The sequence below is a fragment of the Nomascus leucogenys genome, chromosome 4 (genome assembly GCF_006542625.1).
Source record: "Nomascus leucogenys isolate Asia chromosome 4, Asia_NLE_v1, whole genome shotgun sequence".
Lineage (NCBI taxonomy): Eukaryota > Metazoa > Chordata > Mammalia > Primates > Hylobatidae > Nomascus > Nomascus leucogenys.
Window position 1 is genome coordinate 102,621,362 of NC_044384.1, and position 24,506 is coordinate 102,645,867.

General features: G+C 45.5%; 1 protein-coding gene across 5 annotated transcripts in view; it reads left to right on the forward strand.

Moving 5' to 3' along the window:
* Positions 1–24,478, forward strand: part of QRICH1 (glutamine rich 1) — a 62,225-nt gene extending 37,747 nt beyond the window's left edge. For all 5 annotated transcript variants that reach the window (XM_030811813.1, XM_003257037.3, XM_030811811.1 and 2 more), the window contains 7 exons: positions 8,001–8,178; positions 8,668–8,822; positions 10,738–10,852; positions 20,964–21,072; positions 21,409–21,560; positions 21,909–21,999; positions 23,534–24,478. In XM_030811813.1, the coding sequence (XP_030667673.1) occupies positions 8,001–8,178; positions 8,668–8,822; positions 10,738–10,852; positions 20,964–21,072; positions 21,409–21,560; positions 21,909–21,999; positions 23,534–23,726 (993 nt within the window). In that variant the 3' untranslated portion in view covers positions 23,727–24,478. The remainder of the gene's footprint in view (positions 1–8,000; positions 8,179–8,667; positions 8,823–10,737; positions 10,853–20,963; positions 21,073–21,408; positions 21,561–21,908; positions 22,000–23,533) is intronic.
* Positions 24,479–24,506: the final 28 nt, after the last annotated feature.

Consider the following 24,506-nt stretch of genomic DNA (forward strand, 5'->3'; position numbering starts at 1 on the left):
GATATAGGGCCTCTGGTCTTATGGGACTGATGAAGGTGCTGTGCCTCAGTGGGCATAGGCTCCTGGGCATGCATATGTTTGCGGGAGCTGGTACAAACAAGTTAGATAAGGGACTGCACTTGGAAACATGGGCTGTAAGTGATTAATTAAGCAAAGGTTGACCAGGTGGTTTCATTGAGGCAACATCATATTATCCTAGGTGACATTATGAAGGTCCTGCTAAATATGTAGCTTTTGGGCCTAGAAATAGAACAAGACAAGATTTTTTGCTTCGTATAGCTTGGAGTCTAGTTGTGAAAAGTAAGAACTTAGGATTTCTTTTCCTTCAAATTATTTATAAGGCAGAATAATTATGACATATACACAAAGACAAACTGGGAATTTAGAAATTCTAGGTTAAAAAGTTAACAGAGGCGTCTTTGTGGACAAAATGACGTTTGAACTGTAGTTTATTTACTTTTGAGACAGGTTGTTGCTTTGTTTCCCAGGTAGGAGTATAGTAGTGATCATAATTCACTGTAGCCTCAAACTCCTGGGCTCATAAAATCCTCCTGCCTCAGCCTCCCAAGTAGCTGGGACTATAGGCACAGACTACCACACTCGGCATATATATATATTTGTAGAGACAGGGTCTTACTGTGTTGCCCAGGCTGCTCTTGAACTCCTGGCCTCAAGTGATCCTCCCACTTTGGCCTCCCAGAGTGCTGGGATTACAGGCATGAGCCACTGCACCCTGCCTTGAACTGTTGAGCTGTAGTTTATAGTATAGATAAACAAAAGAATGGAACAGCATAAATACAGAGCCAAGGATGGACAGAAGGGACATGGCCTAAGGCAACTTGAGAAGGGAACTATGGGAATGGAGTTAGTGTTGGGGGGCAGGGGTGGGGTTGTTGTCTTCCTAAAGTAGAGCTGAGTTTGATCTAATCTGTGGTAGGAAATCAGGAATTTCCTAGATTCGTGGTAACAGGAGGAATCAAGTAGATGTGTGTAGAATTGACTGCATATAGGAGAAACCAGCCAGTAGATTTGTAATAGGTCCCTATGCTCAGCTTTTGTTCACAGAGATGGAGCCCATTAGGCCTCCCCTAGCTCTCCTGGGCCTGATGGTCCAATTGCAAGTCAGTGCCTCATTTGGTACTTAGTGGTCTCTGTTTATAATTTCCATGTCTGGGTCTTCAGCAGAAGATCCTTTCTGGAGTTCATTTTAGTGGGCCAGTGTTCTTCAGAGGCTGTATCTGATTTGGGAAAGTCTTAGAGTGATTTACATGAAGTTATTATTACCAGAAATAGAAAAATTGTGAAGAATCCCAATTTTCCATCCCAAGGGAAAGATGCCAAGGGAAAGATGAGTTTGTCTACATATACCACAAACATCCCTCTGTCCTCTTATGCAGGCTCTGTGCTAGGAGCTGGGGAATAGAGATGAATAAGACAGTCTTTTCTACCCTTGGACCACTTTACAGCACGTGCAGAAGACAGTCAAGTTGAACCTTAAGGGGAGCTAGTGACAAAATGTGTTCCTTCATCTGCCACAAGTTGGAGAGGGCCATACCTTTTATAAAAGCTATCATATTTCCTGTCTTTAAAACCAGATTTATGGTGAAATCTCACTTTCCTCACACCAGCCGCCATCTGTGGCCCCATTTCTCTCTTCTACTTTATTGCCAGAACTCTAAAAAAGCATTATCTACACAAGCTGGACTCCAGATGCTGTGAAATTTTCCCTTCAACTCATGACTAAATCTGTTCTTGTCAAGTTCAGCAGTGACCCCCCTATAGCCAATTCAGACCAGCAAGTATGTTTTTATCCTACAGCAACACACAACACAGCAGCCCATTATTGAGACTCTTTTTCTTTTTTTCTTTTTTTCTTTTTTTTTTTTTTTTTTTGAGACGGGGTCTCATTCTGTCGCCCAGGCTGGAGTGCAGTGGTGCGATCTCGGCTCACTGCAACCTCCGCCTCCCGAGTTCACACCATTCTCCTGCCTCAGCCTTCCGAGTAGCTGGGACTACAGGCGCCCGCCACCACACCCGGCTAATTTTTTGTATTTTTGGTAGAGACGAGGTTTCACCGTCTTAGCCAGGATGGTCTCGATCTCCTGACCTTGTGATCCGCCTGCCTTGGCCTCCCAAAGTGCTGGGATTACAGGTGTGAGCCACCGCGCCCGGCCGAGATTTTCTTTAGACTTGCATGTTATTACACATTCCTGATTTTCCTCCTACCCATCTGAGTCTTCTTTATTCCCAGGAGGCTTACTGGTGCCTTCTCCTCCTCTCTCTGAATCATACATGTTGATGTTCCTCAGGGTTCAGTACTTGGCCGTCTTCTCCCTAAGGGATTTCTTTCCATTGCCATGGTTTTCAGCATCCTCCAGATGATTCTTGCGGCTGCTGAAGATGATAATCACTGATACTATCTGTCAGTACTACTGTTCTTGATGTTTAACATATTCTTCTAATTTTCACATTAACCTTATGAAGTATGTACTGATACTTCTATTTTACAGATGAGGAAACTCAGGCACAGAGAGATTAAGTGACAAGGCCAAAGCCATGCTTAAAAAGTGGCAGAATTGGCCAGGCGCGGTGGCTCACGCCTATAATCCCAGCACTTTTGGAGGCTGAGGTGGGTAGATCACAAGGTCAGGAGTTAAAGACCAGCCTGGCCAAGACGGTGAAACCCCGTCTCTACTAAAAATACCAAAAAAAAAAAAAAAAGCCGGGCGTGGTGGTGGGTGCCTATAATCCCAGCTACCTGGGAGGCTGAGGCACAGAATTGTCTGAACCTGGGAGGTGGAGGTTGCAGTGAGCCGAGATCGTGCCACTGCACTCCAGGCCTGGGCAACAGAGTGAAACTCCATCTCAAAAAAAAAAAAAAAAAGTGGCAGAATTGAGATTCAACCCTGCTTGGGCTGGCCCTGGAGCCTGTGTCTTAATCCCTGTGTTGCACTGACACATAGTCCAAGTCTCTCGGCCATGCCTTCCTCTGTTTGGAACCTTTTCCACATACTCAGCTGCCTACTTAGCATTTACTTGGACTTATTGACAATACCTCAGATCTTCATTGGCACAATTTCTAAAACTGTCAAAAACTTCTCTGTCTCAAAAAGTGGTGCTGCTCTCCGCCCAGTCGTTCAAACCAGAAACCCAGGAGTCATCTTTGTGTCTGCTTTCCTTTACTCCTCACAACCAGTTCATCAACAAGCCATGTTGCTTCTACCATCACACCTCTCAAAATCTCTTACATCATCTCCACTGCCACCGCTATAGTCTAGGCCACCAGTACTTGCTTCCATTCTCGTTCTTCAATTTATTCTTCATAGAACAATGAGAATAATCATAAAATGTAAGATTATGTCACTTCCTAGCTTAAAACTCTCCAAGGGCTTCCATTATATGTAGGAACAAATTTACACCACAATGTACAATACTCTGTATGAGTAGCTTTCAACCTGGGTTGCATTATTGCCTCCTCCACCCACTGATAGACATTTGGACACGTTTGGAAGAATTTTTGGAAGATGCTTGGGAATGTTAACTGACATTTAGTGTTTGGAAGCACACAGTGAAGGGGACCTGCTACAGAAGCACTGCCTCCAATGCTCTAGCCACTGCCTACTTATTCAGCCAGACTCCTGGATTTCCAGTTTGGGTAAATGATGTTGCCATTGAACGAAGGAGGGGGTAACTCAGGAGAATAGATCTGGGCACGGAAGCTAATGAATACTCTTTGTAGATGTTAGTTTGAGGTGGCTATGAGTTGTTCAGTTGGAGATGTATAGTACCCACTGGGTATATTAAGCGGGGGGGGGGGGGGGGGGGGGGGGTTATAGCTTGGAGGTACATAGTGGTCACTTTGACAAATACAGATATCCAAACTGGAAGTCGGTAAGACTCACCAGGGAGAACATGTAGTTGAAGTGAGAAGTGGGTCTATAGAGGAGCTCCATGGTTGACAAACACATAAGGGCCTGGCAGAGAAAAACCCAAAGCATACAGAGAAATAGCTGCTAGATAGCTGAGGGAGGTCTGGGAGAGTGATATATCAGGAAGCCAAGCAGAGTGCAAAGGACAATGTTGTGAGTGACATTGTTGGATGTGCCAGAAAGGTCCAGTAGGTTAAGGCCAAAGCATCCATTGCATTTGACCCTTTCGTTTAAGGTGTATGTGACTGGGGAGTACAAGGAGGGTGGTATTGCTGGTAGTGGTGGCAGCAGCTACTACAGGCCACCAAGAAGAGAGTGCTCATTTCTGGGGTAGACAGAATAGTGATGGAGCCCTGAATGCAGCATCCAGATCAAAGGTCTATGGAAATCAGAGAATGAGTCTTCAGGTTAAAAATAGAAGAAAGGGCAAGAATGTCTGGGCCCAGCTATAGACTTGGCTTTGAGCAAGACAGTAATTGGTGACAAACTTTTTAATAAAACAGTGGGGGAAAGATGGGTTGCTCCCTGAGCTAAGAAAGTACTTATTGACTAGGTGAAGGGAGGCTTGGGCCTGTGGGTGGTGGGGAGGAGGGGATATCTGCATGGGTCACTCATAGGCTTCTGTTGCTATTGGGTCCTCTGGCCCTGAGCTCAGCTGCCCTCCTGGTCTGTGCTAGATGTCTTAGAGGGGCATGATGGTTGGCAGTTCATGGAACTGTTTCAAAGAAATGGTTTGAGTAATGGGGTTTTGTTTTTTTTGTTTGTTTGTTTTGTTTTTTGTTTTTTTTTTTTTTGATCCTTGGATTAGCCAGTGCAGTTAAGGAGAAAAACTGATGCCAAAGATTTTCTTTACAACACTGCAGATTGAATCAGCTCTTTGCCCCAGACTGTAGTTTAACATATCACAGCATTCTGGGCCTGATGTAAAGCTTTGCACATGTTTTTTGAATTAGTGAGTGAGCGAAACTAGGGCTTTGGGTGATTTGAATTGATTTTTTGTCGTTTTATAGCACCTTTGAGAATCCAAGCACATTCTTTTTTTTAAATTTTTTTTTTTATTTATTTATTTATTTATTTATTTATTTATTTATTTATTGAGACAGAGTCTGGCTCTGTCGCCCAGGCTGGAGTGCGGTGGCACCATCTTGGCTCACTGCAACCTCTGCCTCCCAGGTTCAAGCGATTCTCCTGCCTCAGCCTCCCAAGTAGCTGGGATTACAGGTGCATGCTACCACACCTGGCTAATTTTTTATATTTTTGGTAGAGACAGGGTTTCAGCATGTTGGCCAGGCTGGTCTCCAACTCCTGACCTGAAGTGATCTGCCTGCCTCGGCCTCCAGAGTGCTGGGATTACAGGTGTGAGCCACTGCACCCAGCTGAAGCACATTCTTTGAACATGTGGTGACTCAGTTCTTGCCTTTCAAAATCAGAGTCTGAACTAAAAAAAATGGAAAATCTTGAAATTTTAATATTTTTAGGGTATAAAGATCTCTTTAGAATCTGGCTGGGTATGGTGGCTCACGCCTGTAATCCCAGCACTTTGGGAGGCCAAGGCGGACGGATCACCTGAGGTCGGGAGTTTGAGACCAGCCTGGCCAACATGGTGAAACCCTGTCTCTACTAAAAATACAAAAATTAGCCAGGCATGATGGCAGACACTGTAATCCCAGCTACTCGGGAGGCTGAGGCAGGAGAATGCCTTGAACCTGGGAAGCGGAGGTTGTGGTGAGCCAAGACCATGCCACTGCTCTCTAGCCTGGGTGGTAGAGCAAGACTTTGCTCAAAAAAAAAAAAAAAAAAAAAAAAAAAAAAATTTTAAAAAGTAGGAAATATCTTAACATTACTCAAACATTCACTTTTTTATTTTTATTTTTTGAGCCAGAGTCTCCCCGTGTCACCCAGGCTGGAGTGCAGTGGCACTGTCTCAGCTCACTGTAACCTCCGTCTCCTGGGTTCAAGTAATTCTTGTGCCGCAGCCTCCCAAGTAGCTGAGATTACAGGCATAAGCCACTATGCCTGGCTGATTTTTCTGTTCTTAGTAGAGGTGGGGTTTCGCCACTTTTTTTTTTTTCTTTAAATGATGGCTCAACTGTGGCTGGACATTAAAATCACCTGGGAAGGCCGGGCACAGTGGCTCATGTCTGTAATCCCAGCACTTTGGGAGGCCAAGGCGGGCAGATCACTCGAGGTCAGGAGTTCGATACCAGCTGGCAAGATGGTTCAATAACAGCTGTCTCTACTAAAAATACAAAAATTAGCTTGGCATGGTGGTGCATATCTGTAATCCTAGCTACTTAGGAGGCTGAGAAAGGAGAATCGCTTGAACCTGGGAGGCGAAGGTTGCAGTGAGCCGTGATCGTGCCACTGCACTCCAGCATAGGCAACAGAGCAAGACTCCATCTCAGAGGAAAAAAAAAAATACATGGGAAGCTTTTAAAAATACTGACAATGTGCCCCTACCTTACACCAATTAAGTCACAATGGCTGGAGATAAGGCCCAAGTGTGGGGTTTTTTGTTTGTTGGTTTTTTGGTTTTTTTTTTTGAGACGGAGTCTCGCTCTTTCACCCAGGCTGGAGTGCAGTGGCTCAATCTCGGCTCACTGCAACCTCCGCCTCCCGGGTTCACGCCATTCTCCTGCCTCAGCCTCTCCGAGTAGCTGGGACTACAGGCGCCCGCCACCACACCCGGCTAATTTTTTTTGTATTTTAATAGAGATGGGGTTTCACCATGTTAGGATGGTCTCGATCTCTTGACCTCGTGATGCGCCCACCTTGGCCTCCCAAAGTGCTGGGACTACAGGCGTGAGCCACTGCACATGGCCAGGGTGGGTTTTTTTTTGTTTTGTTTTGTTTTTTAAAGCAATCCAGATGATTTTAAGGTGAGACCCAGTTTAAGAATCAGTGCTCTGGGCTGATGGCCCACGCCTGTAGTCCCAGCACTTTGGGAGGCCGAGGAGGGCAGCTCACCTGAAGATGGGAGTCAAGACCAGCCTGACCAACATGGAGAAACCCCATCTCTACTAAAAATACAAAATTAGCTGGGCATGGTGGCACATGCCTGTAATCCTAGCTACTTGGGAGGCTGAGGCAGGAGAATTGCTTGAACCCAGGAGACAGAGGTTGAGGTGAGCCGAGATCCTGCCATTGCACTCCAGCATCCAAGAACAAGAGCGAAACTCTTTCCCCGCCAAAAAAAAAAAAAAGAAATGCTGAGTCTCTGTTTCTACCCTTTTCAATCAGAACATGCATTTTGATAAAATCCCCAAGTGATTTGTTTGCACATTAAAGATTGTGGGAGCAGTGCTTTGAGCCAGTAGTTCTCAGTGGTGACCAAACATTAGAATTACTTTTTTACTTGAGGAGTTGTTTTGTTTTGTTTTGTTTTTTGTTTTTTGTTTTTTCACGCTCTGTCACCAGGCTGGAGTGCAGTGGCGCCATGTTACTCGAGTAGTTTTTAAACAATTGATACCTTGGCTCCCCCTCAGAGAGATTCTGGGGTAAGTCTGGCTATTAGTGTTTTTAGATAAAAGATTTGACCGGGCCCAGTGGTTCACGCCTGTAATCCCAGCACTTTGGAAGGCTGAGGCGGACAGATCACCTGAGGTTGGGAGTTCAAGACCAGCCTGACCAACATGGCAAAACTCCGTCTCGACTAAAATTATAAAATTAGCTGGCTATGTTGGTGCATGCCTGTAATCCCAGGTACTCGGGAGGCTGAGGCAGGAGAATCACTTGAACCTGGGAGGCGGAGGCTGCAGTGAGCCGAGATTGTGCCATTGCACTCCAGCCTGAGCAACAAGAGGGAAACTCCGTCTCAAAAAAAAAAAAAAAAAAAAAACATTTAAAAGTGCAGCCAAGGCTGAGAAGCACTGCACTAGCCCAGTTGCAGTGCTGCTTTTGCTGTCCCTGGGGCAAGAAGTAGAACTCCAAAGCTGCTTAAAAGTAGGACAGCAATGAGTAGAGAAATATTTTCTTAAATAAATGAACTATACATAACATTTTTCTGGCAATTTTGCAGAAGGATCTAATATAAAACATTATTGACACATTTTCATGGTTTCTCTCCTATAGGCTCAAACTGTCCAGGTTGCTGAAGTTGAACCACAGTCACAGCCACAGCCTTCCCCAGAACTTCTGCTTCCAAATTCTTTGAAGCCAGAAGAAGGGCTTGAAGTATGGAAAAACTGGGCCCAGACCAAGAATGCTGAACTGGAGAAGGATGCTCAGAACAGATTGGCACCCATTGGGAGTGAGTGTCTGGGAAGAAGAGTGGGCTGTGTCTAAAATGCAATGGTACTGAAGTAACAGGAGGACAAAATGGCAGAAAAGTGGTATCCCCTGTCTTGGGGACAAGAGAGCAACATCGGTAATAGTATGTTGAATTCAAGCCTAGCAACAAGCAGTACTGACCTTGTGTACATAATAAGCAGGATATATGGGGTTTGCCCAAAACAAGGCATTTTTAGACATACGTGTTTCAGGAGTTGACCCTACCAGACCTAAGCAGAGTGGCTTCTGGGAGGAAGTGGGAACCAGGGATAGGCACTCAAGCCCTTCTTTCTTGGCATTAGGCTCATATACTCATGTTATAGGCCAGTTCTGACATTATAGGCATGAAACATTACAGTAGATACAAGTGAGCATTTCTATCCCAGCACCCTGATGGGCAGTATCTGTTCTGAGCCTTCCAGATATGGACCCCCAGGACCTCCATTCATCTTTGGGGCTTCCGTTGCAGGGCGCCAACTGCTGCGATTCCAGGAAGATCTCATCTCCTCTGCTGTGGCAGAGTTGAATTATGGGCTCTGTCTAATGACACGGGAAGCTCGAAATGGAGAAGGTGAACCCTATGACCCAGATGTGCTCTACTATATTTTCCTGTGTATTCAAAAGGTAGGAAACAGATCTTCACAAGAACATGTTTGAGCTGTGTTCCTGTTGGATGCTTGCTAGTTTAGTTAATAAAATGACAAGCAAGAAGTTAAAATAAGGAAGTTCTCTTTCAAGTATATAGTGAGTTTTAAAATACACATTTTTTTTTAAGTTTTAAAAACGTACATGTTCACTTTAGAAAATAAGAGCCGAGGCCGGGCGCTGGTGGCTCACGCCTGTAATCCCAGCACTTTGGGAAGCCGAGGCAGGTGGATCACTTGAGGTCAGGAGCTGAAGACGACCAGCCCAGCCAACATGGTGAAACCCCATCCACTAAAAATGCAAAAATTTGCCAGGTGTGGTGGTGCACGCCTATAATCCCTGCTACTTGGGAGGCTGAGGCATGAGACTCGCTTGAACCCGAGAGGTAGAGGTTGCAATGAGCTGAAATCACAGCATTGCACTCCAGTCTGGGTGACAGAACAAGACTCTGTCTCAAAAATTAAAAAAAAAAAAAAAAAAAGAAAAAGAAAAAATAAAAGCTGGGCAAGATGTTTCACACCTATAATCCCAGCACTTTGGGAGGCTCAGGCAGGAGGATCACTTGAGCCCCAGGAGTTTGAGACCAGCCTAGGCAACATAGTGAAACCCCATCTCTACAAAAAATTAGCTGGGTATGGTAGTGCATGCCTGTAGTCCCAGCCACTTGGGAGGCTGAGGTGGGAGGACTGCTTGAGCCCCAGAGGTTGGGGCTATAGTGAGTCATGATTATGTCACTACACTCCAGCCTGGGTGACAGAGTGAGACCCTGTCTGAAAAACGAAAAGAAACATAATTAGCTGGGTGTGGTGGCGCACACCTGTAGTCCCAGCTATTTGGGAGGCTGAGGCAGGAGGATCCCTTGAGCTCAGGAGTTCGAGGCTGCAATCAGCTATGATTGTGCCATCACACTTCAGTCTGGGCTACAAAGCAAGACCTTGCCTCTTAAAAAATAAATACATAAAATAAATAATAAAATAGGAAATCAAAGATTATTCATCCTACTACCTGGAGAAACTTCTGTTACATTATTGAAACATCTATTACCTTGACCTTTTTTTTTTGTAATTCACAAAGCATTTTTGTAACACTTTTCTTTTTGTTAAAGTAAACCTGATTTTTATGAAGGTAATTTATTCAAAACAAAGTCTTGTGCCAGCATAGAGCTCTTCTTCTCATTGTTCCCTGCACTAACACTAACTACTTATTTGAAGGAGTCTAGCTAGAATAACATACCAATGTAGTTAGGTTTTCAGGACATCTGTGGTGAAGCATAACAGAAATTTGCAGACTGGCAGTTCAAGGGAGCAGAGGTGGATTTCTTAGTGTTCGAAGGCTCTTGAGGAGAAACCCACAGTATAATAGAATAGGGCTTACTGGTTGGGACTCATTCTGTTGCCTAGTCTTGAGAAATGTCTGCCGCCTAGTTTTTTCCTCTCTTGGTGGTCCTAACCTAAGTACTATGTGAATTGCTTTACATGCTTTCATTCTATGCTCTCGCAGTCCTGGAAGGCAGATACCATCATCTCCATTTACAGGCAAGGAAACTGAGTCTCAGAAATTAAAAGACTTGCACATGTTGTTTAACTTATACAATATCTAATGGAAGGCTGACCCCAGAGCCTATTCATGATCTTTGCTAACACAAAACAGTGCCTTTCTTGGGTGAAATAGCATTCACAACATCTGCCTTATTTACCCAACTCTCAAGAATGTCATGAGAATCAGTCACATGAGCTTAAGCATACTGTGGAAGTGTCACATGCTGGTGCCTTGGTTTGTTGAGGTGTGAGTGGGTAGGGAAGGATAGTAGTACTGGTAGAAAAATATATTTATTTCCCCTGAAAGCCTTGTTCGGGAGACTACCAATAACTTCTATTAATTGTTTTTCTTTTAGTATCTTTTTGAAAATGGAAGGGTAGATGACATTTTCTCCGATCTTTATTATGTTCGGTTCACGGAGTGGCTACATGAAGTTCTGAAGGATGTTCAGCCCCGGGTCACTCCACTTGGTAAGAGTCTCCCTTGTCCTTGGATATCTTTCCCACCTGGATTTAAGAAAGATCAGCTTCTGTGGTTGGCTATGAAAAGCATGTGGGTGAGGGGGATATAAATCCCAGACTGCAGCAGCATTGGCCACTGTGCTACTTGCCCTGATAGGGAAGAGGCACTGCTCACCCTGCTGGTTCCAGTGTGGGAAGGACACAGGAACAAGCAGAACTAGCAGGGTAGTTACTGTCTTTTTTTTTCCTATTAAAATGTATTGATTAAAGTTAGAATCATTATAACAAGGATTATGGACAGTTTTATCTGTAGAGCATAATTTTTGCTTTACTCACAGACAGCCTTCTGGACAGCATGTTCTGTTGGAACAAAAGCATAGGTTATTCAGTATTTTTCTTTGTTTGTTCTTAAAAAAACATGGTCTTGGTATGTTGCTGAGATGGGCCTCAAACTCCTGAGCTCAAGTGATCCTCCTACCTCAGCCTCCTGAGTAGCTGGAGCTATAGGCATGCGCTACTGTGCTCAGCTATTTTTGTTTTGTTTTGTTTTGTTTTGCTTGAAACGGAGTCTCACTCTGTAGCCCAGGGTGGAGTGCAGTGGCGCAATCTTGGCTCACTGCAGCCTCTGCCTGCCGGGTCCCAATTCAGGCAAATCTCCTACCTCAGCCTCCTGAGCAGCTGGGGTCACAGGCACCTGCCATCATGCCCAGCTAATTTTTGTATTTTTAGTAGAGACAGGCTTTTGCCACGTTGGCCAGGCTGGTCTCACACTCCTGACTTTGTGATCTGTCCGCCTCGGCCTCCCAAAGTGCTGGGATTACAGGCGTGAGCCACCATGCCCGGCCTATTTTTGTTTTTAATAGACTTTTTTTTTTTTTTTTTTTTTTGAGACGGAATTTCGCTCTTGTTGCCCAGGCTGGAGTGCAATGATTCTTGGCTCACTGCAGCATCCGCCTCCCAGGTTCAAGTGATTCTCCTGTCCCAGTCTCCCAAGTAGCTGGGATTACAGGCGCATGCCACCACCCCCGGCTAATTTTTGTATTTTTACTAGAGACAGGGTTTCATCATATTGGTCATGGTGGTCTCAAACTCCTGACCTCAGGTGATCCGCCCACCTCGGCCTCCCAAATGCTGGGATTATAGGCATGAGCCACCACGGCCAGCCAGTAGACTTTATTTTTTAGAGTACTTTTAGGTTTCCAGAAAAATTTAGCAGTAAGTATAGAGAATTTCCATATAACTCCTTAAGTATATACCCTCACACACAGTTTCTCCTATCAATAACATGTTGCATTAGTGTGGTATGTTTGTTATAATTGATAAACCAATATTGATACATTATTGTTAACTATAGTTCATAGTGCTATGAACTATATTATTGTGTTGTACATTCTGGTTTACATTCTGTATCTGTTGTACATTCTGAGTTTTAATGAATGTATGATGACATGTATCACCATCATGGTGTCATATAGAATGTTCACTGCCCTAAAAAATACCTCTTCTGGGCCGGGCATGGTGGCTCACACCTGTAATCCCAGTACTTTGGGAGGCAGAGATGGGCTGATCACTGAACATTGGGAGTTCAAGACCAGCCTGGCCAACATGGTGAAACCCCATCTCTACTAAAAATACAAAAATTAGCCAGGTGTGTTGGCAGGCACCTGTAATCCCAGCTACACGGGAGGCTGAGGTAGGAGAATCGCTTGAACCAGGGAGTCGGAGGTTGTGGTGAGCCAAGATTCGCCACTGCATTCCAGCCTGGTGACAGAGCGAGACTCCGTCTCAAAAAAAAAAAAAAAAAACACCTTTTCACCCTTTTCACCTGTTTATCCCTCCCTCCCCCAGATACCCTGGAAACCACTGATGTTTTTACTATCTTCACAGTTTTGCCTTTTCCAGAATGTCGTATAGTTGGAATAATTCGGCATGTGGCCTTTTCAGATTTGTTCCTTTCACTTAGCAATATGCCTTTAAGATTCCTGTGTGTCTTTGGCTGGGCGCAGTGGTTCATGCCTGTAATTCCAGCACTTTGGGAGGCTGAGGCAGGTGGATCACAAGGTCGGGAGATTGAGACCGTCCTGGCTAACACAGTGAAACCCCGTCTCTACTAAAAAATACAAAAAATTAGCCGGGTGTGGTGGCGGGCGCTTGCTGTCCCAGCTACTCGGGAGGCTGAGGCAGGAGAATGGCATGAACCCAGGAGGCAGAGCTTGCAGTGAGCCGAGATCGTGCCACTGCACTCCAGCCTGGGCGACAGAGCAAGAGTCCGCCCCGTGCCCCCCGCCCCCACCCCCCCCCCCCCAAAAAAAAAAACAGTCTGGGCGCGGTGGCTCACGCCTGTAATCCCAGCACTTCGGGAGACCGACGCAGGTGGATCACTTGAGACTAGGAGTCCGACACCAGCCTGGCCAACACATAAAACATCGTCTCTACTAAAAATACAAAAAATTGGCTGGGTGCGGTGGTTCACACCTGTAATCCCAGAGCTTTGGGAGGCTGAGGTGGGCGGATCATGAGATCAGGAGATCAAGACCATCCTGGCTAACACTGTGAAACCCTGTCTCTACTAAATACAAAAAATTAGCTGGACATGGTGGCATGTGCCTGTAGTCCCAGCTACTTAGGAGGCTGAGGCAGGAGAATTGCTTGAACCAGGGAGGCAGAGGTTGCAGTGAGCTGAGACCACGCCATTCCACTCCAGCCTGGGTGACAGAGGGAGACTCTGTCTCAGAAAAAAAAAAAAAGACTAGCAGCTGGGTGCAGTGGCTCACACCCATAATCCTAGCACTTTGGGAGACCGAGGTGGGAGGATCAGTTGAACCCAGGAGTTTGGGACCAGCCTGGTCAACAAAGTGAGACCCCCATCTCATTCATAATAAATGTCTAGGCTGGGCCTGGTAGCTCACACCTGTAATACCAGCACTTCGGGAGGCTGTGGTGAGAGGATTGCCTGAGCCCAGGAGTTCAAGACCAGCCTGGGCAACATGGTGAGATCCTATCTCTACCAAAAAATAAAATACACACACACACCCACACCCACACACACACACACACCTGGGCAACATGGTGAGATCCTATCTCTACCAAACACACACACACACACACACACACACACACACACACATTAAACATCTGACCAGATACCTCACCAAAGAAAATGCATTGATGGCACATGAGTATATGAAAAGATGGGCTGGGTGCGGTGGCTGACGTCTGTAATCGTAGCACTTTGGAAGGCCAAATGCAGGTGCATCACTTGAGGTCGGGAGTTCAAGACCAGCCTGGCCAATATGGGGAAACCCCATCTCTACTAAAAAAAATACAAAAATTAGTTGGGTATGGTGGCACGTGCCTGTAATCCCAGCTACTTGGGAGGCTGAGGCAAGAAAATCACTTGAACCCAGGAGTGGAGGTTGCAGTGAGTCAAGATCACGTGCCACTGCACTCCAGCCTGGGCAACAGAATGAGACTCTGTCTCAAAAAAAAAAAGATGCTCTCATCAGGTGTCATCAGAGAGTTGCAAACTGAAGTAATGAAATACTACTGTACATTTATTAGAATGGCTAAAATTCAAAACACTGACAGCACCAAATGCTGACACAGATAGGGAGTAACATGTCATTTATCGCTTGTGGAAATGCAAAAAGACACAACCACTTTGGAAGACAATTTGGCAGTTTCTTACAGAAGTAAACGTTGTTGGCCTTATGATGCAGCAGTTGCATTCCTTGGCATTCAAAGAAGTTTAAAACTTGTGTTCACGCAAATATCTGAATGTTAATCCCTGTTCTGCCATTTATTAAAATGTATGCTGCTTAACCCTTAAAAAGGAAACTTACTGGTTAGACAAATTTTGTGAGTGCGTGCTATGTGCTAGGCAGTATTCCAGGTGCCAGAGAATATAATATAGCAGTGAAGAAAATGGAGCTTGCACTATAGTAAGGCGACACAGTGTATAAATAAGTTAACTCTAGTACTTTGTCTTTTTTTTTTTTTTTCCCCTCCTTTTTTGTGGAGAGCAAGGTCTCGCTATATTGCCCAGGCAGGTCTCCAACTCCTGGGCACCAGCTGTCCTCCCACCTCTGCCTCCCTAAGAGCTGGGATTATGGGCGTGAGCTGCTGCGCCTAGCAATTTAAGTACTTTGAAAAACAGAACACAAAGGAATGGAAAGTGTTAAGAGTATTACAAGGGAGGGCTATTGTTGGAACAGAGACATGAGTGACTATATCACTCTAAATAATTTGGAAGTTTTCAAGCCAAGTATGGATATGTAGACTTCACTTTTCAGTCTGTTATTATGGAAGTTTCAAACATAAATAAACAATAGATTAATGAATTCCCCCATGTACCCATTTTCCATGGCAAATCTTTGTTTGTTGCTGTTTTTTGGCTTTTGAGACGGAGTCTCGCTGTATCGCCCAGGCTGGAGTGCAGTGGTATGATTTCGGCTGACTTCAACCTCCGCCTCTGGGCTTCAAGTGATTCTCATGCCTCAGCCTCCCAAGTAGCTGGGATTACAGGCATGTGCCACCATGCCCATATACTTCTTATATTTTTAATAGAGACAGGGTTTCACCATATTGGCCAGGCTGGTCTCAAACTCCTGACCTAAAGTGATCCGCTTGCCTCAGCCTCCCAAAGTGCTGGGATTACAGGCGTGAGCCACCGAGCCTGGCCTGTTGCTGTTTAATTCCTTTTTGTTTGTTTTTGTTTTTTTTTTCCATTTTAAACCTTATGTATACCACCACCTGTTTCCTCTCTCCTGTATTGGAAGTAAATTCCAGATACTTTATCCATGTTTTTGTTTTTTTTGTTTTTTTTTTTTTCTTTGAGATGGAGTCTCTGTGTCGCCTAGGCTGGAGTGCGGTGGTGCAATCTCAGCACACTGCCGCCTCCACCTCCCGGGTTCAAGAAATTATCCTGCCTCAGCCTCCGAGTAACTGGGATTACAGGCACCTGTCTAGGCTGGTCTCGAACTTCTGGCCTCAAGTGATCGGCCTGCCTCGGCCTCCCAAAGTGCTGGGATTTCAGGCACGAGCCACTGGGCCCAGCCTATCATAGTTACTTACTTACTTATTTATTTGAGACAGATTCTCACTCTGTCGCCCAGGCTGGAGTGCAGTGACACGATCTCGGCTCACTGCAACCTCTGTCTCCCGGGTTCAAGCGATTCTCCTGCCTCAGCCTCCTGAGTAGCTGGGATTATAGGCATGTGCCACAACACCCAGATAATTTTTTTTTTTTTTTTTTTTTTGAGACAGTCTCGCTCTGTCTCCCAGGCTGGAGTGCAGTGGCGTGATCTTGGTTCACTGCAAGCTTCGCCTCCCGGGTTCACGCCATTCTCCTGCCTCAGCCTCCGGAGTAGCTGGGACTACAGGTGCCTGCCACCACGCCCAGCTAATTTTTGTATCTTTAGTGGATACGGGGTTTCACCATGTTGGCCATGCTGGTCGCAAACTCTTGAGCTCAGGCAATCTGCCTGCTTCAGCCTCCCAAAGTGCTAGGGTTACAGGTGTGAGCCACCTTGCCTGGCCTTAATATCTGCTGTTCATCTTAATCGCCCCCTCCCTTTTGTCTTACAGTATATTCATGGAAGAAACTAGCCTTTGAAATTGTCACACAGTCTAATTTCTGCTGATTGCACCTTTTGATGTAGTTTAATATGTTCTTTTTTCCCCATGTATCTATAATTGATCGGTAATTGAATATACAGATTGATTATGGATTTTTTGTTTTGTTTTCTTTTGTTTTGTTTTTGGCAAGATTACTTCATAGTTGGCCTTTTTTTGATCACAGTGCCCATAATGTCTGAATCCATTGATTCTTTATGGGTTGCAAAACAGTATTCTAATGTTATTATTACTTCATAATTACTTGGAATATAAAGATAAACTTTCCCTCTTTTTTTTTTTTTTAAGAGACGGGGGTCTCAATTTATCACCCAGGCTGGATTGCAGTGATGGGAACACGGCTCACTGTAGCCTGTAGCCTCAACCTCCTGGGCCCAAGCGATTTTCCCACTTCAGCCCTCCGTGTAGCTGGGGGCTACAGGCACATGCCATCATGCTTGGCTAATTTTTGTATTTTTTGTAGAGATGGGGTTTTGCCATGTTGCCCAGGCTGGTTTTGAACTCCTGAGCTTAGGCATTCCGCACACCTCGGCCTCCCAAAGTACTGGGATTACAGGCATGAGCCACTGTTCCTGGCCCTAACTTTCCCTCTTTAACTCTTTGGATTCATAATGGTATATAGATTGTATAGAAGAGGAAGGGTTAATGGCTTTTTTTTTGTTTTTTCTTTTTTTCTTTGCTTAACCAGTTTTCACAAAAATGAGTTAGTTCATCAGCTTCTCTCAGTGATGTCCAATTAAGGTTTTCTTGTTTTAAGAGTCATTGTGAACTTATAGATTTAAACATATTTAATGAGATTCAGCTGATTGCAGTCATCTTTACTGATGCACAAATGTCCCATCATTGGCCATTAGAAGCCTCTTTAAATTGACCCCTAAGTCCTTTTGACATGACCCTAGTTGTCTTTCTTGATTTCTGATTTCACAGAATGTTTCAGTCCCATCTTGGACATTTCTTGTTCTAGTGTAGAATCCTTCAGTTCTGGAGCCTGGTTCCTTTTACTGGGGAGTGGTATTTCAGTGCCTTACTCTGTATGCCAGGGGTGCTTATTGTTCCTAGATTGGTCTTTGTTTCTAGGATCTTCAGTGGGCAGAACTAGAAATTGTTTTTAAAGATAAAATACATCATTTTGGTGCCTGTAGTTCAGATTCAGGACTATAAGGCTAATACCTAGGTTCTTTTTTATCTATGGCCCCTTCCATGCTAGGAGCCCTGGCCCTCAGTCAATAGAGTCTGTTTTATTTTATTTTGATTTATTTTTTTATTTTGAGACAGGGTCTTGCTCTGTTTCCCAGGCTGGAGTGCAGTGGCACAATCTTGCCTCACTGCAACCTCTACCTCCTGGGCTGAAGCAATCCTTCTACCTCTCAGCTTTCCAAGTAGGTGGGACTACAGGTGCACACCACCACACCTGGCTAGTTTTTGTAGAAATGGGGTTTTGCCATGTTGTATAGGCTGGTCTCAAACTCCTGGGTTCCAGTCATCCACCTGCCTTGGCCTCCCAAGGTAACACCCATGAGCCACCATGCCCGGGCTGTTTTACTTTTTCTTACAGGGTCTTGCTTTGTCTCCCAGGCTGGAGTACAATGTTGTGATCATAGTTCACTGCTGCCTCACCCTGTTGGGCTTGGGCTGGGACCCAGGCTCATTGCACTCAGCTGTGTTTTTTTTTTTGTTTTTTTTTTGTTTTTTAAGGTTTTTGTATTGACAGGGTCTCCCTATGTTGCCCAGGCTGGTCTTGAACTCCTGGGTTCAAGCAGTCCTCCTACCTTGGCTTCCCAATGTGCTGAGATTATAGACATGAGTAACCACACCCAGCCAAGTTTATTACAAATTGTAGAGAAGAGAATAAAATTAGGGAAGTGACATCAGAGGGAGCAAGTGGCAGAGCGAACCCAGAGAAGTGGAACATGCCAAAGTATGGCAATAATTGTTCCCAGGAGAACAATTATTTTTTTAAAAAAAGGAAGGCCAGGCGTGGTGGCTCACGCCTGTAATCCCAGAACTTTGGTAGGCTGAGGTAGGAGACTTGCTTGAGCCCAAGACTTGAAGACCAGCCTGGGCAACATAGCGAGACCTCTTCTCCACTAAAAATCAAAAAAATTAATCGAGTATGATGGTGCACACCTGTGATCCCAGCTACTAGGGAGGCTGAGGTGTGGAGGATTCCTTGAATCCTTCTTTGCTGAGAAGGGCTGTTTACTGCTTATCCTGGATCTTGGGGGCTTCAGATATGTCTGAGAGCAGAAAAGCTTTTCCCATTGCCACTGGATCACAAAATAGCCGAAAAGTAGACAAAAAATAGAGTCAGAACTGCCTTAAAGAGATGGAAGTGCACTACTATAGTTAGAGAGCCAGCTTTGTTCTGGCAAGAGCACAGAACACAGAAGAGGAGTGTATCGGGCAGAATGTTCTTTTTTCTGCTTCCCAGAAGTGTCACACACTGCTTGGTTGGAGAATCCCAAAACCCTGCAAGAGAATACTGTTGCCTGCTGCTATCTCATTATGCACCCAGTGCACAAACATGTGCATACTGACTGACTGCAGCACATGAAGGGGCTTGGTGGTCATTCAGATGTCATCTTTCTTTGGTGCAGACCTGGCTGACCAGGGCTCTTGTTCAAATTATTGACCTTTGCCTGTGCCTAGTTCTGGGTTCACTTATGAACCAGGGCCTTACAGTAACACCAGCCCTGTGCGGGGATCTTGTAATAGTTCAAATACTGGCATATTGGCTAGGTGTGGTGGTTCATGCCTGTATTTCTAACTGCTCAGGAAACTGGCAGGAGGATTCTTTGAGCCCAAGAGCTCAAGGCTGCAGTTAGCCATAATTGTGTCACTGTATTCTAGCTTGGGTGACAGAGCAAAACCCTATCTCTTTTTTCCCTTTTTTTTTTTTTTTTTTTTTTTTTTTTTTTTTTGTGAGACAGGATCTTACTCTGTCACCTAGGCTTAAGTACAGTGGTGCAATCACGGCTCACTGCAGCCTTGACCTCCCAGGCCCAAGGAATCCTCCCACCTCAGCCTCCCTGGTAGCTGGGATCACAGGTGTGTGCCATCACACTCGACTAATTTTTTTGATTTTTAGTGGAGATGAGGTCTCACTATGTTGCCCAGGCTGGTCTTCAACTCTTGGGCTCAAGCAATTCTCCCACCTCAGCCTCCCAAAGTTCTGGGATTACAGGCATGAGCCACCATGCGTGGCCTTCCTTTTTTAAAAAAAGATAAAGATTGTAGAAGAGACCCTGTATCTTAGCAAATAATAATAATTAAAAAATCCCCCAAAGAGCATAAGTCTCTTTGTCTAGAGAAGAAATGACAATAGCTGTTTTTGTTTGTTTGTTTTTTGTTTTTGTTTTTGAGATGGGAGTCTCACTCTGTCTCCCAGGCTGGAGTGCAGTGGGCCCTAACCCCACTTGGCTGGGCCCTAACCCCACTTGGCTGCATTTTATTGGCTCACTGCAAGCTCCACCTCCTGGGTTCACACCATTCTCCTGTCTCAGCCTCCCGATTAGCTGGGACTACAGGAGCCCGCCACCGCACCGTCTATTTTTTGTATTTTTAGTAGAGACGGGGTTTCACCATGTTGGCCAGAATGGTCTTGATCTCCTGACCTCGTGATCCACCCGCCTTGGCCTCCCAAAGTGCTGGGATTACAGGCATCAGCCACCGCGCCTGGCCGGCCTTGCTTTTTAGAGACGGTTGAGATGGGAGAAGACTTGGTAAGGGCAAACGGGCGTGCATGCCAGTTCTTTGGGTCCTGGACCACCTCTGAAAATATGCAAAGCTCAAGGCCGGGCGCGGTGGCTCACGCTTGTAATCCCAGCACTTTGGGAGGCCGAGGTGGGCGGATCACGAGGTCAGGAGATCGAGACCATCCTGGCTAACCCGGTGAAACCCCGTCTCTACTAAAAATACAAAAAAAATTAGCCAGGCGTGGTGGCGGGCGCCTGTAGTCCCAGCTACTCGGAGAGGCTGAGGCAGGAGAATGGCGTGAACCCGGCAGGGTGGAGCTTGCAGTAAGCCGAGATTGCGCCACTGCACTCCAGCCTGGGCGACAGAGCAAGACTCTGTGTCAAAAAAAAAAAAAAAAAAAAAAAGAAAATATGCAAAGCTCTGTACACTCTCAGAGAAGTATGCATATATGCAGAGTTTGGTTTATAGTTTTCTGTACTTCACTGTCTCTGAGGGCAGTCTTTTTGCCCTGTGTTAGCCTTGGATTAGAGGGTAACAACAATCATATAAGGCTGTGGTTCTCAAGTGTGGTGTTAGAAGTGCTCATCGTCAGGTTCCACCTCAGAAACAGGTTGGGACCCAGCTATCTGTGTTTTAAGAAGCTTTCCAGATGATTTTTGCCACACTTTAGGGAGAGTCCCCTGATGAAATTTATACTCCTGTGTGGTCCTTATGCTTCACACATCCCATATTGTGCCTTTGAGAGACCACCTGCCATCCTTTTGTTGTGACAGTACTCTATTCCTCCTAGGCTATGTCTTGCCCAGCCACGTGACTGAGGAGATGCTATGGGAGTGCAAGCAGCTTGGGGCTCACTCCCCCTCCACCTTGCTGACCACCCTCATGTTCTTTAATACCAAGTAAGTGTTCTAGAGGCTCCACTGCTGGCATCTGTCCAGTGAAGAGTGTGGAAACTATCCAAGAGGCCTTCTGAATTCCTCTGACATATATTTGAGAAACTGGGCCCTAACCCCACTTGGCTGCATTTTATTTGGTAACCAGTGAGGCAAACACCCTTGCTAGACCCCTACCATCCATCTTGATGTGGCTCCTGCACTGGACACTGCTTGGGTACGGGCCTGCCGAGATCTTGGGAATGTGGGCAGTGGCTCCTCTGAAGCACCAGTGGGCAGAGGATGAGTCATGGTATCCTCCTGGCACCCCTCCCTCTGCCTTGCATTTTACTTGTGATCCAGGTACTTCCTATTGAAGACGGTGGACCAGCACATGAAGCTGGCCTTCTCCAAGGTATTGCGACAGACAAAGAAGAACCCCTCTAATCCCAAGGATAAAAGCACGAGTATCCGGTACTTGAAGGCCCTTGGAATACACCAGACTGGCCAGAAAGGTAGGGAAAGGAGGCAGGGATGGCAAAAACAGGTGCTACTTGTCCTGCCCTGTCCTGCCCTTGTGCCTGTGAGGCTAGTGATAAGTGTAAAAGTTGGGATTTGCTGGTTAAAATTCTCCACTCCCTTCTCCCCAGCCAAAAATTCCAAACTTTCCTCCTAGAAGCAGAGAAGCCCCAGACAGAATAGCTGCCTCTTCCCTTAGTAGTCACTGCCCATGCCTCATACCTTCCCTTCCGCGACCCTGTATTTCCTAGTTGGGCTGGCTGAAAGCCTAAGGTTCCTGATCTGGGCCTGAGGTAAGGCAGTCTGATGCCAGGTCTGTGGTGGTGGGGATGTGTGTTTTATAGTTACAGATGACATGTATGCAGAACAGACGGAAAATCCAGAGAATCCATTGAGATGTCCCATCAAGCTCTATGATTTCTACCTCTTCAAATGGTGAGGGTTTATTGTGACTGGCTGTCTGTGTGCGCATATGTGTGTGTATGTGTGTGCATGCTCACTTGTGTGATCACTTATCATGGGGAGAGGCATTCTCTAGTCCCAAACCAAGTAAAAACACTCACAGAAAGCTAAATTTAGAAGCAGCCTTGCTCTGGCTTTCCAAAGGTGTGTGATGTGCCTAGCACTGATAGAAAAAGGGGTCCCGGGTCCCTACAGTCACCTTTCATGAAAAGGGTATGAAGGTACAGAGAATCTACCTTCATCACATATTGAGCACGGCCCTGCTTCCTGGCCTTGACCTTTTGTCACTGCCACCATTAATCTAGGTGAGACTCCTCTCAGCTTTTTCTCCCTTTTGCCCCTTCAATGGTTTCTCATTACACAGTAATTCTTTTATGGCAAACAACTTTGATGCACTCCCCCTTGCTAACCTCATGTCTGTGGAGCTCTTAGTTCCCTAGCCACACTAGCTCCTCTCCACTCAAGGGCATCATATTATGCCTCTTCTCAACTTAAACACAGCTTATCAGGGAAGCATTTCCAGATCCCCCACCTCTTCCCTGTGGCTGTTTCCTCGGTAGCACTTATCACTGTTTTTTATTTTGTATTTGTTTAATTGCTACCTGTGTCCCCTCCTATCTGTGAGCTCCATAGGTAGGAAATACTTTTCCTGCCCATTTTTTTAAATATCAGCACCTAGTGCTGACCTGGCACTAGTAACCCTTAAATAAATCTTGAATGGATGGATGAATAACTGTTAGAGGATACAGGATGCCAAGTACTTAATAGAGGTACAGCACAGTTCGGGGGAGGAGAGTGAACCCAAGTTTAGGGCCCCAGTGTAATGGCCATCATTATTGGGTAGAAAACACAGCATGAGGCCGGGCACGGTGGTTCATGCCTGTAATCCCAGCACCTTGGGAGGCTAAGGTGGGTGGATCACCTGAGGTCAGGAGTTCGAGACCAGCCTGGCCAACATGGCAAAACCCCATCTCTACTAAAAATACAAAAATTAGCTGGGCTTGGTGGCACATGCCTATAGTTCCAGCTACTCAGGAGGCTGAGGCAGGAGAATCGCTTGAGCCAAGGAGGCGGAGGTTGCAGTGAGCTGAGATCACCCCACTGCACTCCAGCCTGGAGACAAGATGCCATCTCAAAAAAAAAAAAAAAAAAAAAAACATGCGCAAAGACTTGGAGGTAGACCCTTTGAGCAGTGAAGTTGGCTTCAAGTAGGATAAGGATAGACTCACATGAGTCCATGAGAGCCCTAGGCTGGTGCGGTCAGGGATGGATCACAGCTGGTATGTGGGAAGGAGGGGCAGAGGGGAAGTAACCCAACATTTGGGGGATTTGCAGTAGTCCCAAAGGAGGACCAGGATGTAGTGTGTGGTGGCTGCATGGAATTCAGTAGCTGTGCCACAATAACTTGGGGCCTTACTGTTTGCAGACAGCATCTGTCTGGGAGGTTCAAGGTGGGAGGGTTGAAGTTTTATTGGTGGTACCCAACTTTTATCCACATGTTCTTCAGCCCCCAGAGTGTGAAAGGCCGGAATGACACCTTTTACCTGACACCTGAGCCGGTGGTGGCCCCCAACAGCCCAATCTGGTACTCAGTCCAGCCTATCAGCAGAGAGCAGATGGGACAAATGCTGACCCGGATCCTGGTGATAAGAGAAATTCAGGAGGCCATCGCAGTGGCCAATGCAAGCACTATGCACTGAGATGCCTTGGCCATGGCGCAAGAGAAACCAGCCAGGAAAAACCAGACAGACTTTCACACTAAAGAAGAGGCCTCCATTTTTTCTTTTTTCTTTTTTTTATGGTGTAGTTACGAAGCCTTTCAGGCTGCTTCTGTTTAAAATATAAAAGAAAACTTTGCCCCCTTTGCATCTTCATAAACCTGCTGCGGCAGACTCCTCAGCCGATGGTGGCTCTGGGTTTCCTTGAGTGTCATATGTCCTAGAAAGTTGCTGGCTGACTCTTTTTTGTCTGGGGCCTGGGGAAAGGGCTTGGACTGTGAATAGAAATGTGGCCCCTTTCCATCTTCAAGAGAGATGGAATTAATGATGGATGGACCCTGCAGGGAATCTCCCCGGCCGACTTCCACTGGGCTGACAGACTTTGCTGACCACAGGGGAACGATGTTCTTTTCTTTCTTCATGCTCAGACATAAACTTAGCATCTTAATGGAAGAAAAATGAGGGGGACTTCAATTATGATTTATTAAAGACAATTTCTATTACACCCTCCTTTATGACAAGTGACATTTTAGATGTAAAAGTAAAAACTTTACCATGCCTTTTTTTTTTTTTTTTTTTTTGGCCTAACATTGAGGCCTTAAAACCTGAGGCTCCTGTGCCTGATGGAATTCTTGTAACATACACTTGTGTATCATATAAAGATACCACTCTGTTTCTCTTATGTATTCTTACTCTAGTTGTTTATTAAGAATGACAAGCACGTCTTTTCAACATGTTAGTGAACAACGTCTCTTTATTTTG